General features: G+C 36.4%; 1 protein-coding gene across 6 annotated transcripts in view; it reads right to left on the bottom strand.

Moving 5' to 3' along the window:
* Positions 1–19,906, bottom strand: part of CDK13 (cyclin dependent kinase 13) — a 47,965-nt gene that overhangs the window by 16,633 nt on the left and 11,426 nt on the right. For all 6 annotated transcript variants that reach the window (XM_082044053.1, XM_082044055.1, XM_082044056.1 and 3 more), the window contains exons 2-7: positions 18,827–19,432; positions 15,220–15,387; positions 14,809–14,948; positions 12,695–12,865; positions 3,314–3,503; positions 1,112–1,168 (exon numbers count right to left, since the gene is read on the bottom strand). In XM_082044053.1, the coding sequence (XP_081900179.1) occupies positions 1,112–1,168; positions 3,314–3,503; positions 12,695–12,865; positions 14,809–14,948; positions 15,220–15,387; positions 18,827–19,432 (1,332 nt within the window). The remainder of the gene's footprint in view (positions 1–1,111; positions 1,169–3,313; positions 3,504–12,694; positions 12,866–14,808; positions 14,949–15,219; positions 15,388–18,826; positions 19,433–19,906) is intronic.

The raw sequence follows: 19,906 nt of genomic DNA, 5'->3' as shown, positions 1-19,906 counted from the left end.
ATCTAAATCTAATAACAGGCATAAAAAACCTCCATGGTAAACCAGCAGAAAAAAAAAATATAGGTCAGTTTGGTGCATATTAAAATAAGAAGGTAGGATGCCATCAATCTCCTTTATTATAAGTACATTCAAAAGAAAAATTAATTACCCATCAGCTGCTTAAGATTATCTTAGCCTGCTACTAAACAGTTTTCATAACTGTACTTAAGCATATGTTCCTGAAGTAACAGCTCAGAAGACAGCGAAACAAATACTATCAGGTTCAACAAGCTCAAAGCTCTGTGAGAAAACAATAAATTCATAAAGCTAATATTATGAATATTATTTCCCAAATAAGGCATGCAGAAATCAAAGTAAGTTCAGGTAGCTAATATTCTCTGTATCCAACCGCTCGATGTACATACTAGTGTAATGAACATTCAGCCTGAATTTCAAAACCCAGTTCCATATGACAAACACATGACATTACAATATAAATACTGAAGTTCATAATAAAAACTGTGCACCTGTTTCCTGGAGTACAAGTATAATGAAGCCAAGAACAACAGAAGCACAAGTCACAAGAAGTTTCAGAATAACTTTTATTTAAACTTGTATATCTGTTTCCAGCAGATCCAACAGCACTGACTGCCTAAAGTATACAATGAACCTCTTCAAATGTAAAGGCAAATATTACACCAAATAAATGCTTTTTGAAAAGAAAGTGTCAGGAAAAAATTTTCACTTTCCTTAATGATTACCTACATCCTAATGATATAGGTATACCAACAGAAAGAATATACCTTAGGTTTAAAGGACCAGAAATCAATAGTAAAAACCTAGCTATGGACACAACCTACTTAGGACTGCAGCTCTTCATTTTCAATCAACATAAGACCACTCTCTATAGCTGCTTATCCAAAACACTTGGAAAAGCAATACACTTGCACAAAGAGAGTTTTGTGTTTGCATGGAGTGTAAAACAACACGCACTTCTTTTTATTTCCTAACAATACTTGCATTATAGCACAACAACATCGGTAAACAAAAGTCTTCTGGCCCTCATAATACTTAGAGTTATGTGAAAAGATTAAACTTCCGAATGCTTTTTCACAGTATAATTATATCTTACCTTTCTTCTGAGTTGTACAGCCGTGCAAGGCCAAAATCTGCAAGCTTTATCTGCCCTCTGGTGGAAAAAGTAAAGAATTATTTAGTGGTTAATCCTGTCAGATTCCCTCCCCCAAAATCAGCTAAAGTTTGAGATTTTGAGACAGTTGCAACTGATCTTCACCAAACCACATGAATGAGGAAGCAACGCCTGACAATCTATGCGTCACTTCAGTAAACAAATACACACACTTACTGAATAGCAAAGACAAGTAAACAAAATCAGGTATGCTCAGAAAATGGCATTTACATCACCAGATGTTAGCCAAAATAGAGGTGTCTACTGTAAACTACCCAAATCAGTAACTCTGCAGAAAATAAAGTGAGGGAGGAAATGGTTATTTCCTCATGCCTCACTGCTAGCACAAGCATTTGTACAACAAACAACTATCAGCAGTCCTACTTGCTTCTAGGAAGCCGTCAAAGTCCTGTTCTGCTCTTGTAAAGTTTAATTACATCCTTTAAATCAGGGTGACCAACCAGATAAGGGCTTCTATTTTTGTCAGCAGCCAGACTGCTGAATGACATGATCCCTAACCCCTTCCTGAGTTTCTCCATATATGAGGGGAAGAGTAGAACATACAGAGCTCTTGCCTGGCAGTTTCCATGGCTAAAAGACACTGCTCAATGACCAGACACTCCCACAATCCATAAAATCTGGATGATTTAAACAGAAAGCTATCTGCAAGCTTCCTTAATACATTAAATCAATGTTGGAATGTTACATGAGGTTTGGCTTGGGGTTTTTTTTTGTACCTATGAGCTTTTAAAACTCCTGGCACTTTCAAATATATGCAAATAACACTTTCAAATAAATTTTATTTTATGAAATTGGGAAAGACTTGCTGATGTGTGTAAGAATGATCATTTTGTAATAATAAAATATACAGATTACAGTTTCCATTCCATTTTCCCCTCAGATGTGTGCTTGGAATTGCTGTAACACTTGGAGATGCTTCATAAAGAAAGAAATGTTCCCCTCAAATTTATACGCTTATTCCTCAGAGAGTGTATTTGTGGAAGATCAATGAATTTTTGAGCAAAGACATTGATCTAAAAGACACACAATCCATGTGTTAAGCTTCAGGCTATAACTGGTACTGGGATTTTAGAAACACTGGTTTATAATTATTCCAATCAACTATGAACTTTTTATTCTTTCAGTGGAAATGTCCAAGGGTGCCAAAAAAAATCCTAAGGGAAAAAAACTCCGTACCCTGGAGCTGAAAGAACACAGTACAACAGAAAGCTCCACCTTTACCATACCAGCCTCCTCTCTGCTGTCAGGTTATACCTCAGCTTTTGAATTTCCAAAGATGCACAGGACTGCACCACCACCAGAGATTGTCAGACTAGCAAGATGAGGTGAGCAGGTACAGTGAGTGATGCGGAGGCATGTGTACATCTGCTTAGCAGCCTCTATCATAATAGGGCAAGACTGTGGTGGTATCCAGAACTGGAAATAGTCTAATACTAGTTTGTTATAAGAAAAAAAAAAAAAAAAAGAGGAAAAATTTAGAATTTGGAGAATTTGGATTTGATGAAGAGCAGTTCTGCACTGAAGTTATCTGCTGTCTTTGCACAAGCTTTTTATTTGCTGCTGTTGCATGCTGAACAGTCTGTTCACTTACATGATTTGTAATTACAAGTGGCCAGAAAAGTAAGAAACAAACTCTTTTCCCCATTTGATTATGGCTATAGCTGCAAGCCAAAGCATATTTGAACATGCCTGATCAAATATTCTTTCAAAGCATTATCCTGACTGGCAAAGATGAGGACCTCAGAATTAGGTCACGAAGAACCAGCCTAGCCACACTTCATCTTGAAATGAGATTACAGAAGGAATACACAAACACTTGTTTCCTAAAATTCTGTTTTAATATATTTGAACTTAGAGAATTTTCCCCCATACTCTGACCTAAAAGATTCAAGTTTTAATCCTGCTGTTTTAACACAGTGAAGTTTAACAAACAATTGCAGGATCCAGTGTTTAGCAGTAACATAACCAGATTAGTATTTTACAATTGAGTTTTAAAGAAACTAGGCAATCTAAAGAAAACAGTTTTGCTAATAAATTGAAGCAGGTGAATCGTGAAGATTAAAAGAAAAAATTAAAGACATTGTTAACATACAATTTTTTATATACTTGAAGTAATATCCATACCTATTATTTAGTAGAATATTTGAACATTTGATATCTCTGTGCAAAAAGTTCTTCTTATGACAATATGCCAAGCCCTCCATCAGTTGTCTCATAAATGATTTAATATGATTTTCATTAAAATGAACCAAACCAGATTCCAGTAGTCCCATCAAGTCATGGTCCATATATTCAAATACCAGGTAAAATGCACCTAGGAAAATAAAGGGAAAGGGTAAGAGAAACAGAGAGAGTGAAATCGATTTACCAGCAGTTCAAAGCATTGCTGCTCTCTATTTCTGAAAGTTGGAAGTACCTTTCACAAAACTCTTTGCATTTTCTTCAATATTTATAGCTGTACCTCATGTCCAATAACAGCAATGAAGTATAGTGTGGTAAAATGTTTTCATAATGTTTCTTTTTCCATGTAAACAACTATTCTAGGCAAATGTTTGTAAAAACAAATATAGTTCTACCACAAAGCACTTTAATCTAGGTAGGCATGTACTCTCCCTATCGCTCTCCATCTCCATCCATTTTATTTAAAGAAAAATTAACTATTCCCTATGTAAAGCTGGTGGAGAAATCTACAATCAAACTATGTACAGCATTAGTTCATCTGTCATGATTTGGCGACTGATTTAAGCTTTTTGTGTGGAACTGGCTCAGAAATAAGCCTGCTCTTCTCAGACTACAAGTACCTATAAGACAAGACAAAATGAGAAAGCCTATTGGCAACAGCAGTTCTGCGAAGACGAAGTTCATATTCCAAGCTGCCACGTGCACACATTAGGCATAACAGAATCTGGTCTTATCTCACATTATTCTAGGTAATGCCATAAATAAAGCTATTAAAACCAAGGCTCTTTGATATATAGAAGTATTCTTAAAGGAGAAAAGTGCTGAGTGCTTCAAAAGCAGCAATAACCAATCTCCAGCACAACCACCCTGAGAATAATCTACTTTTTAGTAGTTAAATCTCCTCCTCCTTCTTCTTAACCCTGGGCTAGAGAAGACAGTGGAAGCCCTGCAGAGCACTAGTGGCAATGCAGAAAACATATTTAAATGGGTCTTTCTACCCTCCGTTTTCAAAAGCCTCCTCCAGGGATTTCAAAGCCAGCACTCTGAAGTACCGAACAGCTTCTGACCAACAAGAACTCATTACAGGTTCTAGTTCCTAATTAAGAAGCTTCAGTTCAGAAGCTAGTGGAAGTCTTGAACCAATAACGAGAAGTCAGCTTGCCAGAACGTATACACATACAGCCAAATTCTAATGAACTGACTTGTTTTCTTACATAGTAGCTGAAAAGGGAAGAAAATACTACTAAATTAACCTGCTACTTAACAGACAGGAAAAAGATTACTTATATAGTAAGCGTTAAACTTATAACAAAGGTCGGCGTAGAACAGCTAAACCCACAGGCCATTCAGGGTTCGTAGTTTTAAATTTAGGACCTTTTGTCCTGCTGTTATGCTATACATAGGAAGCAAAACACTGATCACAAAATACCCATTGGTACGCCCTGGGAAGGTGGAGCAGGAGGTAAATCAAGCAGGTACAAGCCGATCCCACCACTTCAAAAGGAAAGAAGGAAGTATTAAGAACCACAAAGAACCGACGTGTGCTGTGTTAACATGTGCGTAACTGAGTTCACCAATGCAGTCCACCAGTTCAGCATGGTAAAAGCACAGAGGCTCCTAGTCTTGGTCTTTTAAAACAAGATAACCTGGCAACCTGGTGTTAGGTCTACTCGAAAAATGAACCACGGCATATTTTAAAATTCCTTGAAATGAACCACTTGATACTAATGCTGCAGTGCCAGAATAATCTAGATACGCCCTTCATAGGATGTCAGCTCAACAAAACTGAGTACCAATGATCTTGGTATCTTCTTGCTCTGGAATACAAAGGGAAGTTAACTCTGTCACAGCAGCAGGCTCCACTGTGCGTACATGACAAAGACTGGGAAGGGTCCGTGGGATTGCAGACTGAGAAGCGCTGAACCCAGGTCTTCTTGTTTATATGCAAAGTAGACACCATGCCTTGAGCAATTTCCTGCTCTGTCTACCAGCTTCTGGGATTTTTCACTACTATTTGTAATCAGCAATCACAACCAGCACTCTCATACATGAAGGAAAGCTGACAACAGAGATAATTCATAAATAAAACAGAGTAGTACCTGGGAGATGACATGCAATTATTTATATTCTCTGCAACTCTAATTAAGAAATGCACAGTAGAACTGTATGAACACAAAATGTTCCTTCATTATCAGAGCAAGAGCAAATGCATGATTCCATTACATTTGTGCATTACTACCTATTTACTACTTACATATTATTACACCATGCTAGAATTTGTTTTAGAAAGAAAAACTTCCAAAGCTGAATCTTCTTTGTTGGTTCTGAGAAACTATTAAAACTAGTCTACTAGCCTTGGCAGTCTAACCATTAAAACCTGATTTACAGTATTACTCAAACTATATTTGGAAATGATTGTAGCTGCAAAAAAAGGTACAACACAAACTGAAGTGAAATTCCTGTTAGTTTATTTCCAGACAAACGTGGTCCCTTTTTCTGACAGAGGTCTACAGTTTCAGTCAACAAAACAGTTACGTTATTCCACTTGATCATTTCAAATCTCCACTGGTTTTCATCAGATCTGATCCTTCATAACAGGGAAAGAAGCTATAGATATTCAGGAAGAAGAAAACAGTCATGGAAGACTTCACAAGTGAACTATGCAGAGGCAGCAGTCTGCTTATTACAGCATAGTCTGAGTTTGAGTTTACAGCATCCTTTAGTTCAATCAAAACAAATTCCACACAAATACCCATTTCTCAAAAAGGAAAGCATAAAGTAATTGTTCTTTCCTTTAAGAGGCCAAGATGTTCAATAACTTGGAGGTTACATTTTAAAATGACACTGTTTCATAGTAGCTCTGCCCAATATCCTCATTTCTGGAAGCAGCGTAATAAAAACACCTACAGCTCTGTTATAGTGAAGTGCATGCAGTTCAAACCAATGCAGAATTACTTATTTGACTTTAATGTTATTTATCTTACTGCTGTTATGTTAAAGACCTGCACTTCCACATAAGTAAGCACCTGCGGGGTGGGAGGCAGCCTACAGTGCGTTTCCACATGCTACAACAGTGCACTAACGGGGGTTATGTCTTGGGTGCCCCATTTCCTTTGCTAATACCACACAGCTCATCTCCATTCCTTTATCTACTGAGATAAAAAGAAACCTTAATGTCACTGCATGTTGACGAAGCAGCAGCTGGAACAGCTGAACAGCAGTAATATTACCTACTCCTGAATATGGGCAAAAGCAGCTGAATCTATCAGGGAGGTACACAATAAAAAAAGGAGACTCACACAGATGGAAACAATCCTTGCCTTACTGCTGTTGTTTGCACTTAGAAAAATTCATCTTTTCAACCATTTTGTTAGTTAAGATTGATAAAGGTCAGAAAGTGAGATACTAGTTTGGAATAAAGGATTAACACATCTCCTCCTGATCATGTATTTCAAGTCATAGAGCTCTAACAGTAGCAGTTTTCTTAAGCAAAACACAAAATGAGCTGGGGTAAAATGCTGTAAAGCTACACATACAAAATGGGTAAAACATGACACTGATGATCTGTAATATACAAAGGGTTTTCTGAGGGGCCAAAAAACCTGACAAAATATACTTTGCATTTTTGTGACACTGGCAGGCTCTGGATTTATTTATTTATTAACTGTCATCAAATTACACAGACCCAACAAAACAGGACATCAAGTCACACATTTGTTCCCAAAGTAACATACAAGTGCTTTGGGCTGGGGGGCAGGGAGCAGCAGGGCAGAATAATCCAAAAGCCTACACAAACCACAGCTTTTAAGCAAATATTTTCCAAATGTAATTTCACAGGGAAAATGTTTAGGGTTTCTCAAAAATATCTGATTACATACAGATCAGAGGAACCTGGAGACAGAGGTGACTCGTGCAAATTATAACTCAATCCTTGTATGGATGCATTACAATAGTATCTTGAAATACAAAGATGCTTTAAAAAAGCAACCTTGCCTCATTCAGTGCATGGTATGTACAATGTTGAGTTGTTGAACAGGTTTTCAACATTTTTTGTTCTGTACTCACTGTTCAGAATGAGACTCCATCAGATTTTAGTTTTGCTAATAAGCCTCCTCAGCTGCTTCTATGCAATACATACATTCCCCCCTCCCTTAACTGATTAGAGAGAATTTTACTATATTTACTCTTTAATTTCCTTAACATTTCTCATCTAGCAGTTATGATACACTGTATTCCAAAAGTTTTAAACAGAATTTTACCAGAGCTTGAAAACTAAAGAAGCAATTGTCCAGTAATTCACTCAAGTTCCTTACATTTAAATTCCTTAAAGTCCCTTAAACAGACATTTCGTCTCTTCTTTCTACTCATGTTTTTTATACCTATTTTTTAATTTGAGAGACATCAAATAAAGGCATAACTGCTGAATTAATCACCTTAAGACTACAGAAAGCATCACTGCTATAGTGATTTTTCCATTTAGATTTCACAAAACTTTCTGTTCAAGGCAAATTTAGTCTACCAAATCCAGAACTTTGTTTTGTTTTGTTTTACATTTTCACCCAACATCAGGTTTTTATTTGATGACAAGTGTTATTCTCCCACTTTAAGTTCAGCTGCATTCTCCTCTTGAAACAAATCCAATCCAAACTGTTCGTACATGGAAACATATTCCGAAATAGGCATACCAGTCAAGGGCATACTGAAGTCCTGAAGTAAATACTGTCCTTGTTTCATCACATACTACAGGGAAATAAGAAACAAAAAACTTAAAGCATAGGAAAAGCCAAATATATAGAAATCTATGATTAATCATCAGGGATTTTTCTCATTTTGCCATAACGAACAACGTGATGCACCACTCCAGTAGTCACACTATGCCTCATAACTCAGCTCTAGCATGAAAACTGCTTGGGTAAGAAGTTTCTATCATCTTTATCAGAAACAGCAAGGCAAATTAGAGATCATTACGGGTTTCTGAAATTCTGATCAGTTTGGCTTTAGTCACCTTCCCAGGAAACCTGGATAAAGCTAGCTACAATACAAGTAGAGAACCAACCCTGCAGTAAAGTACTCTCTGATGACTGCATGACTGCTGTCACAGACTCCTTCTAAACCAAAAAGTTTCAGAGAAAGTACTCCTTGATGGTTGTGAAAAAGTAGCCTGCTAGTCATACCACAACGTATAACAGAGTCAGTGTGTCCTTTTGACATGACACACATACCACAGTATTGTCAGATACATACTGAATTCATGCCTTAAAAGGTTTGTTAATTTGTACTGCAAATCAATTCAAAATTTAATCAATCTAAAGTAAGCTTAGATCTTAAAATGAATTATATAAAGACACACACACAATCCAAACAGATAATCCACACACAGGAAAAACAAACAAACAACCACCACACACATCCCCAGCCCAACCCAACCAAAAATAACAAACCAAAAAAACCCCAAGCTGTTGATGTTAAACAGACCTTTTTTATTAGTCTCCCATGCAAAGTTTTATAACCTCCCTCAGGTTAGCAATTGAAAAGACCTCTTCCAGTCAATAGGAGGAAGAGATATCAGTCAGTACACATACTGGTTTTACATTTAGAGCAACAAAATCTAAGTCAGGCACTCTCCATATGTTCAGTAAAAAGAAATCATGGCATTCCTATAGCTAGACTATTGAGCACTTGCGAACAGCTTCTAGCTGATGAAGAGGCAACTGAGAAATGAAGAACCATCTCAGGTGCTCAAAGGAAAAAAGAGAGATATTAAGTCATATGAATGACAGAGTCGCTGAGAAAACAAACCAGAGTTAACAAAAGCCCAAAGTAAGAAGGGCCTTTTTTCCCATGATATACTTTGTAGCTGATGAAGTGGTCGAACTAACTTAGCTTATGAAGTGTGTAGATTTGAATATACATAGGAAATAGCTCTTTGTTTTCAATTTCTGATTTAAATCTTGTTTTCTTCAATTACTGATGCCCAGGGAACATCACACAAACCTTAAAGACCAAAAAAAAAGTGCTAAGAGAAGATTAAGAGCTTCCGCAAAGTACAATCCTCTTGCTCAAAACTCTGGTCTAAAAGGACATGAACTGAAGTTCATAAATGTGAACTCCAATTAATTTAAACTATCATCAAGCAAACAAAATGGAAAAATGAAGGAAAGTTTAGCTGCCAGCAGACTTAGTGGTAAGCACCAGTGTCAGGCTGCTTCTACTAGTGTTGAAGACTGACACCCGCAACTGTTCCTGCACTGGCTCACTAGAATAAAATGTTTTCAACAAAAAGAACTAGAGCTCTGAGACTTTAGGAACATACTGAATGGAAACAACAGCTCATCCCTGCTTTATGAAGCTTTATGTCCTGAGAGAAGCAGAGAGGGTTTTAACAGTATGTTCAGCAGATTTTTTTTTAAAGTCAGCTGTTATGCAGATATATGAACAAGACAGAATACACAGAGAGTCATGTGTTCCCATCCCAGAGCTTGTGTGTTCACCTATCTCCCTTGGACAGGTAGGGGAGAAAAGCCTACACGAGAAACATACAACATGGATACTCCTCACCACACCAAACACATAGGTTTTACCTGGTGGTATCGTGACTCAGAATCATGTTGTTAAATTACCAATTAATTATCAGTAACGCTGTTCTCCTATCATCACGCATAATGAGACGTGAGATGCAAGTCTCACACATAATGAAAAGTGCAAAGTTAAAAACTTCAGATCTTCAGTATGGCAGACCCACATAACACCTCCTACTCTGTGTGTGTGCCCAACATGTACCAACAATTGTGCTGTTTGATGTGCTGTATTTCTACTGATGGAAATACACTTATGTAAACACCACTGCTTCAATGTGTTACATTTCTTTTTCTAATGGTTGGCCTAGAAAGAATAAAAATAATCCTATCTATTAAAGCTGTTTCTATTGTTAAATTCATACCCCAAGCTGGCCAGGATAAAGCAGACATACTTCTCTTTCATTTACTTTAAAAGTAATATGCTGTTGAAAATATTGAGATAAGTTAGATATTCAACAGTTTGGAAGACATGGGATTACATCCCTTTAAAACATGTAACACAGCTCAAAGTATTAGGACAAAGTTGTACAAGTCAATCCATTGCTGTTTCACAGGCCAATATTACTATCTTAAAAAGCATCCTTAAAGCAAGTACTGTACAAAGCATGCCCAACAATTACATAATTGTCAGAAAATTAAATTTGCTGCGTCTTAAACTAGTAAGATCCAAAACCAACCAACCAAAAAAAAAAAAAAAACCAACAACCCACTTAACAACCCTAAGTTAATAAACAGAAGAATAATAGGTCAGGATATGACAGTCAGCCTTAGACACAGAATTAACTTTACTCATATTAACTAGACGAACATGTGTTGGCAGAAATGTCCTCATTCCGTACTGTTACAAATGAGATTTCTGCAAGGTTTTGTAAGAGGTATATTCCAAAACTAAGATAAGCATATAACATACATTAAAGCATAAGCATGTTCATCAGAGGGCAAAACACTTCACTTCTACTATAAGCTCTGCTTGAATAAGATGACATTACCACTTTTATAACAGTTCCTTCTTAAGCCAAGCAGCCCACGTTTGTGTTTGCAGTGGTTTACCATAAAAATGACCAAACTTCCTTCTACTCCCATTGGTTCCCTGTGTAGACTACAATTTGGCCACAATGTCTCAGCTACAAATCCCCATTTCACACTGAACTACTCATTAGAGAAATACAAAATGTAGCGCCTGAAAAAAAACCAACTTCCATCTTTTCACAGACAAATCATAATAACACAGTCTCATTATCATGATAATGCTTTCAAGAGACTATCAGAAACTAATTTTATTCTAGCATCTCCAGAGAAGCTCCTTCCATTGCAAATTTTCTGAAAATGTAATTGTTTTAATAAGGTGTGAGATAAAAAACCAAAAATTAAATTGAAAGCAATATCAAGTGCACAAATACAGACTTGGACAAAAAAATAATTAACGAGACACAGTTTGAAATACACAAAAAAAAATACAATTCAATCCTACATGGCACCAAACAGAAAGAGAGAAAATTAATTAATGAGTCATCAAGTATTAAGTTAAAGCTCAGTGTGATCTCATCAGCCAAGTAGGTTAGACCTAATTAAAACTCAGTACAAGATTCACATGAAAAGCCTAAACTGGCTGTTGCAGTCTGTCAGGGATCAGACTGGGTGCTGACCACTGAACCTGCACGTATCTAGAGAAACTCTTTCACTAGATGCTTCCTACTTTTAAACACAATAAAAAGGCACATCAGTGCTGTATAACCTTCAAGGTATTATACCTTCTAAAGATGCTACGAAAAAAACAAAATACTAATTCCTGCTTAATTTTGACAGCTGTCCTCTGACTCAACACAACGTCACCTGGTGTTTCTGCTGGCTACACAGTCCACACAGTGTTTTCAGCCTGCACTGGTGCTGGGCATGCTGTATCGAAACTCCGGGAGGAAGAGCAGGGAAGAAACACAAGTACCACATTCCAAACACCCTCCTCAGCCAAATCCTCTCTCAAATTGCCCACAGGACACTAAAATACCAAGTGACAGGTTTATAAGACTTGGACCTAAAAGATAACAGCCCTCAAAGACAAAACGACCAATTCAGTATCAAAAATACCATACAACAACACTGCATGATTTCCATTCTGTTTGCTTGATGCTCTAAGCAAAGGAGGTTGCACTAACTCAAACAAGCCAGACTTAACACTGAAGGAACCAAAAAAGTAAAAGTATGCATGTTTTATACTTGGGGAAAAACCACCACCACCACAGAAATTTTGCTTTTCATGTTTTTCATTCATCCTTCTTCTAGCCTCTAAGACACACATACCAAATTATGAAAAAAGTAACCAAAGCGCAATTCAAATAAAACCAAGGCCTATAACAAAAAACATCTCTTCAGTATTGAGCCTACAATGCTCTAAATGATATGAGAAAATATGAGAAAGATAAAAGGCTAAAAAAGCTCACAACTAAGAGCTTCCTATTGTTGCTGGCCTCTGTAATCCATGAGTGTCAAGGAGTCAAACGTGTTCCTCCCCAGCAAAACTGGAACGAAGTAATCATTTTTTTTTATCCCACAAAATATTTGCAAAATTGTTTCTATGAGCAAAAGGCATAGCTAAGTTAAAGGACTTCTATAAGAGATTAATTCAAAATTAAAATTCTTTGCCAACCATCACAATTTGCAAACACTTTTTAAATGATGCTTAACTTCAAATGCAGCACAGCAGACTACTGTATTAAGAACAGGACCAACCCTGTGACAGTGTACATACCTTTGTCCTTCTTGAAGTCCAAAGCATCTTCCTTATCTGTCACTATTTCCTTCATGTTGATAATGCTTTGGTGATTAAGCTGTCGAAGAATCTTAATCTCCCGTATAGCTGTAATTGGAAACCCTTCCTTTTCATTATCCAGACGTACTTTCTTTAATGCCACCATTTCCCCTAGGAGAGAATTTAAATTAAAAAAAAAAAAAATTAGTAACCAAACTATGGGCTTTAGTATTGGCTTGGTTTGTTTGTTTTTAAAACCCTTCCCATTTGTTACCATTTCTGAATGGACTAAACAGTTAACATTTTGTTGCAAATGGAAACAGAATTAACTATTGTTGGGAAATAATCACATGGAGAAGCAAAACTATAAATGAGAATTTTCAGCTATCCACTGTAAGGCCTGTCTTCTTTCTCCTGCACACCTCACTCATCTGTGTCCTGACAGTCTACACCAGCTCTACCAGTAAACCCCTATATAAGAGTGATTATCAACAGCAGCTTTAGAGACAGAGGCCTGTGTCTACTCTGGATTTCTTATTACTATATCACCACAGCTCAGAATGCATATAAATATCCAGAAATACTACGTAGTTCAAGACAGGAGGCAGATGACTAAAGAGTTCTCAAATTAATCAGTATACCTTCTACAAGCAGAAGTGTCACTGCCACATTTACAGTGAGGAGAAATTTTCTTTATTATTTTACTGCAGTCAGGGCTGGATGAAGCTAGGTTCTGCAAAGTGGCAGAAGAACGACCTACTCATGATGGATGATATCTATAGACTGGTGCCAGCTCAATCATTTTGTTCTTGGAAGTTTATTTCTACATCTGGGAAGTTTGTTGACAGCACAGATATCTTTGTTAGTTCTGAAAAGGACTTATCCTACAGCAGTGTATATGATACATACACAATAGATCACATTCCAGTGTGACCCAACATCCACATGTTATCAGGTATCTCAAGGGCCGTAATACCACTCTTTACACAGGATTTGAATCCAAAGCTAATGAAAAGTTTGCTATAACTGTATGGACCCATTCAATACAGAGAGCAACAACTTCCACTGGAGATTCAAAAGTGACTGCCACACAGAAATAACATGAAGCTTGCCAAAGAGGCAATATGGTTATAAGATTAAAAAGTTAAATGTGCAAAGAACAGAATCCCAGGAGAGCAGGAAGAAGCTCCTAAACAGGTTTTGCAATGGTTCCCAAGGTAGGAGGTGAAAAACAAAATCTGTTAACAGTTCAACTTAAGAACTAACGTTTGAAAACTGAGACAAGCACAAGGGAAGAACAATGAAGGAACTGTAATTACATTGCTCATCCTTCTGGAGATTAGAAAGACGGAACTGACGCTGGTATGTGATCCAGTCACCACTGTGGTAGACAATTATCCAGCATTCAAAGCATGCATAAATAAGCCAGAAGGGCAAGAAGTCACAGAAAGAACTACTAATTGAACATAAAACGATCAAGCTACATACAGCGCATATGAAGAAACTATTTCAATGCATGAGCTATTTAAAAGTACTGACAAAATTCTTATGTATCATAGTGGTGACTGCTTGCTCATTTCTGCAATAGTCTAACATGAAATTTAAAAATTGTCACTGTTGTAAAGTCAGTTATATTGCAATAAAAATGTCCTCAGGTCTGTGTTGCACAGAGGTAGATTTTCTTCCCACTTTCAGCTAGTGACTATCAGAGTACAAAGAATGAAAATGGGTAAATCTCATGGATAACATCTTTCACCATTACATCTTTTTAAAAATTCCATTATTCTTTGTCACTGTCTATGGTGCCATTTTGTTTCCCCACAGTATTTACCCTCTCCTTCTCCACTAGTTCAATTGTGTTCATGATGTCAAAAATTTAGAAATAAGAATTAGAAATTAAGCTATGACTCTGCAGACAAATGACTTTCCAAGGCAGCAAAAGGTAATTTGTGATTCAGACAAATACTAGAGTTAAAACTGAACAAACAAACCAACAACTAAAAACTTTCCAAATATAGAGCAGAATGCCACAAATTTTGTTCAATATAAAAACAAACCTAAAATATCCTGTTCACTTTAGAACTGTAGTATTAGAATTGCTTTTTGGAACTTACCTGTGTCTTTATCTCTGGCTTTGTAAACTTGCCCATAAGTGCCTTCGCCAATAATACCAATGATATCAAATTTATCCACACAGCGCTTTCCCCAGTCTATTTCTTTTTCTTTCGTTTCACCATGCCGTGGTCCACATATTCTAGAAAACAACAAAAATGTCTAAGAATAGAGCCAATACATCTAAGGATTGTCTTAATCTTGAAAAACCTCTCAACACTAAATATTTATGAGACATTTTTAGATAACTGGCTTACTACCATTAAGTGGCAACAGACCATGCAGTTTGATTCAAGCCTTATTAACATTAAAAGTCACTAAAAAGCAGAATTCTTTGGAAATGTATATATTTTAAAGATACTATTACCACTTCCACTTGCTTGATAGGCTTTAAAAAAGTCTAATAAACATACTTTGGTCTTCTCTTGCTGTGTAACTGAACTGCTGGTTTCTTTTCTTCAGGACTTTTGGATAAGTCAGCTCCTCCAGGCAACTCAGGTGGAAGTGGCAAGTCTGCAAGCAGATGGCGAAGTTTCTTCTCTGTTTCTTTAACTGTCTTCACTGAAAGATTCTCTCGCAAACTATTAAAAAAGACAATTTTGCTAATAAGTTGAACACAGCAGAATGATACTAACACACATGAATGAAAACCTATATGAATTATCTTTTAAATGCACTGTAGGCTCTTGATGCATCAACTTTTGAAATCACCACTCTTAAAATTTGCAGGGCTTTGATTTATGCTTCACAAATGGCTCACAAACAGCTCTCTGGAAGATGAACAGCTCACTACCAAAATTCTACAAAAACTACAAAATCAGATCTTTCCAGTGAGACCTGACTTTAGATGACAGAACAAGTCATATCTGGCCACACAAGCTTTTTCTCTTGCTTATAGCCTAGACTATTATTTTGAACTTAGGTGCTGCCAGACATCAGAAGTGTACTGGTAAAATCTGTACTCTGACTTCTCATATAAAAGAGAAGATTATCCTAATCCAGTTTGCTATAAAGTTGTTCTCCAGAGATAATGAGCTTCATGGTTACAGTAACACTGCAGGGCATTACAAGGCAGTCCACATCAACTCATTTACAGATTCCCATCTCATACATTTGTGGAAACACTCCAAATTCAACACATTTCTACTGATCAGCATGCAAATCAAGTGAGGAAAAAAAAAAATCAGATGAAGAAATGACTAAATGTTTTCCTGTCATGGGTTACTGATATCTGACCATTTTTAATCATCAATCATAATTAGATAATAGATACTGACAGTCAATCTCTCTCTTGAGAAAAATCCCCCGAACACATGTACAGCAACATATTCCTTTAACGATTACCATACCATAGACAATCATTCTAGAGATGTTGTTTCCATTCTCCTTGGGAAATTCTGCAAACATCATACTTGCTGCAGGATATTTTTTAAACACGTGGTTCCATTTTATCAGAACATCCATTAGTTTAGCTAATTTGTGTAGTTACTGCATATTCAGCCATTTTAAAGCCATGACCAACTCTAAACATTATATTACATAACTCTTTATTCCCCAGAGAACTCTCATATAGTATTCTCTCTTTAAATTTCAAACTCTGTCATTGCATCAAGAAAATTTTCTGTCATGCTTTGAGGGCACATTTTGCAAGATAGCTGCATTTGCCAATAAACATCCTTCTCTGAGAACATTTTCTGGAGGTTTTTCTACAACTTCTTACCTATAGCTTTGCAGATAAAGCAGGAATTTCTGTAAATGGAAAGATCTTGCTGTCTTCAATCACAGAGCATGCATATATTCTTTCTCACATTAATTGTTTTAAGGTTGCTAATTGCAAAGTACTCTTGTGTTTTGCATATGTCTATGCTTCCCCATGAAAACAGAACACCTGAATATCTTCTACCACTTCTCAAGCTTCCACTGCCTGAATTTAAAGCAGCACCTCAAGGAGGCATATATTGCCCTCATCACACACAATGGCTAGCATGCTATAAAAGAAGAAAACACCTTTGGACAGCATATATAATTATCATGGTAAAGAAATATTCTTAATTTTGAAGTTCATATATATTTATTTCTCTCACTATTTTGCTCCCAAATTTTCAATATTAGTGAAACTACAATAAGCAAGAGATTCTGAGGCCAAGAGTGGCCTTTTTTCAGGTCTGTTAAATCACATGTCATTTATGACCAGAACAGTTTTCCCTTTCAGCTAACCCACACAGTGCTTCTGTGACACTGCTGTTCCTTTGAGTAGTTTATTTATCAGATTCTACTGAACTTCACAACTGACAAAACACGAGGAACCAGCCAGTTCTGCCTAGCATCAAGTTTTCTTTGTTGGTATGATCCTCCCATAACTCTGAGCCCAAGATGAATGTCTTTGCCATCCTCCCCCCTAAAAAATACTCAATTTTTCTTCAATGACTTAAGCTTTATAATGACTTGTAACCACAACCATTCTGATCTTAAGTTTATAATATCCTATAGGCAAAATTAAGCAAAGCATAAATAACATTCTATCACTTGTCATTAATCTTTCTAATGCAGCTGTTTGCAAGCTTCAAGCTTTTTTTTTTTTTTTAAAGAAGGAGCCCAGCACTGATATAACCATTTATAGCTTAACTCCTCTGTGCAGTTTAGCTATACTTAAAACAATTATTACATTAAAAAATACTAATGATGAGAAGCAATTAGTCAGCTTCAAGATGAAATCTCATCATAACTAACTCTGCAAAGCCACTCATGTGTTTAGTTAGGCCAGATAGCCTTGTTTTTAGTTAAAACAGTACATCTTACTCTCAAATAAGTGTCAGAAATCCCATTTACCTAGGGAGGATGGCTTTGTCATAAATTTAAATGCAACTGTACATCCACCACACAGATGTGATTCAGAACAACTGGAATGACATTTGGTACAGTGCTGCCGGTCAGGAAACAAGATTTCTCTTTTACCACTAAAAAAAAAAAATCTAATACATTTTTAGGTTGTATCTATTTGCCAAGGCCTCCTGTGCATCCTAACGTTTAACATAGCACTCAATTACTGGCAAACACAAGACAAAAATTTACACCTGTAGTTATAGCTACTTCTACTAATCAAAGAAACACTATGCTCTTCTCAAAGAACGATAGAATACAGGCTAGTTTCAAGATATGGAATACAAAAAGTACTTCACATAGCTTCAAATTTTTCTTTTACATTTTGATTTTTTACAAAGATATATCACACTTAAATTAGTTATTCCTTCGACGCTAAGAAATTTTGGTTTACTTATTGTGAGATGTTGGTTTCTTATATATATGTGAGAGTCATGTAACACCATGAGTAAAATCAAAGTAACTTTTCTCAACTTCATCAACAAACCAAAAGAAAAACAGTAGATTACAGCTCAATAGCATAATTTTCCAATACAAATCACAAAACATATTCTCTGTTAAGACTATGAAGAGACTTAATGTAGTCTAAACTCAGATGACACTTGGAATACAGACACTAGAGCCAAATTTTTATGCTTCAAAAGATAACACAAATGACAAGCCATGAAGGGAATCTTTACCTCAAATCCCATCTCATTAAAGAAATTTGACATATTGCTACTGAATTCAGCGTTTCCCGAAAAGTATGTATATGTTCAGACCAAACTTGAAATATTGAATCCTTTAATGCATTGTTGCATTAGTCCCAAAGCTATTACCTGCAAGCGATTTTAAATAATCTCTTTGGTGGACTTTTTGTTGAAAGATTCCTCCTAGACTAAATCCTTCTCTTTTCAAGAACTAGTAAAATTATTTTTATTTTTATTTTAAGATCAAATTATTTTAGCTCACTAGTAACCACCACATTAAAAAACTGCAGAGCAAGAACAAACTACCTAATCCATCAGCCTGTTCTAGCAAATAGGATTATATTTATTTTCCAAAGGAAAATATAACAATAAAAAAGAACAGACAGTAACAAGAACAATACTAAAAAGGAACACAGGCAACCTCAAAAAGCAAATGTATGTCACAACTCACCTATCAGTTTCTTTATCTTCAGGCAGCGTGGGAGGCAAAGGCAAGGGTGGCAGTGTGGAGGTTGGTAGTGCAACAATTCGATCCTTCTCCTTGGTTACTACACTTGGTGTACTTGGTTTGCTCTTCTCTTTTACAGTGACCGGTGGCTGTTTTACAACAGTTGATTTATTCTCTTTTACTGCTGTAGGTTTCTGTTTTGTAATTTTATCTGCAATTAAATTATTTTCCCCTTTCGTTTCAGGAAGCGAGACCTTTGCTTTTGTCTTGTCATTTTTCAAATTTGCACTGCTTGTAGGAGAAGGCGTATGCTCAGTTTTTATTTTCTTCAGGTCCTTTACATTGTTCACTTGAGGTGCACTTACAGCAGTGTCGGTGTTTCCCTTAGTAGGTGTTGAAGTATTGGAAGCTTTTGCACTGGCTTTGGCTGCTTCAGCAGCTCTTGCTTTTTTGTTTTTGTTCAGCTCAGCAGCCAGGCTACTCTTCAGAGTCAATGTACTAGGAGAAATACTTGAATGACGACTTCTGGATCTAGACAATCTGTGTCTGCTACGCGACCTCGAGTGTCTTGATGAATATGGACTTCTGCTTCGAGATTTTGCTGATCTCCTGTTTCAAAAAAGTAAAGATTTACCCAGTTAAAATTTAGTCTAGCTGCTTTCCCTGTGTATATGCTTTTTGACAAACTACTCTTTTTTAACCGGCCATTATCACCATTTCAAAGATCTATGAAATAGGAAAGATCATGCTAAAAAAAAAAACAACAAACCTTATAGATTTAGTCAATCAAGATTCTACACCTAAATAGCTTGCTAGAAAATGTTAAAGCTTTATTAGATGTAGTTTATCCCAGTAAAGAACTGCAAAATACCAGTATACCTATAGGGCAAACCTGTTCCTTTTTCCTCACTACTTAGCAGAGATATTTTTCTCCTTTAAAGAAAATCTGATTCTATGCACCTTGTGCAAACATCTTTAGCATACATAGTATTTCAGAAAAATTCAGCTGGCTAAACAACCAGAATTCAACAAAATCAAATTAATGTTACAACATGACGAGAAAAATCTAAACACAACACTGAA

This window comes from Streptopelia decaocto (genome assembly GCF_964273445.1).
Source record: "Streptopelia decaocto genome assembly, chromosome: 2".
NCBI lineage: Eukaryota > Metazoa > Chordata > Aves > Columbiformes > Columbidae > Streptopelia > Streptopelia decaocto.
The sequence above is the reverse complement of the archived record's forward strand: the minus strand, read 5'-3'. Positions and strand labels throughout refer to the sequence as shown.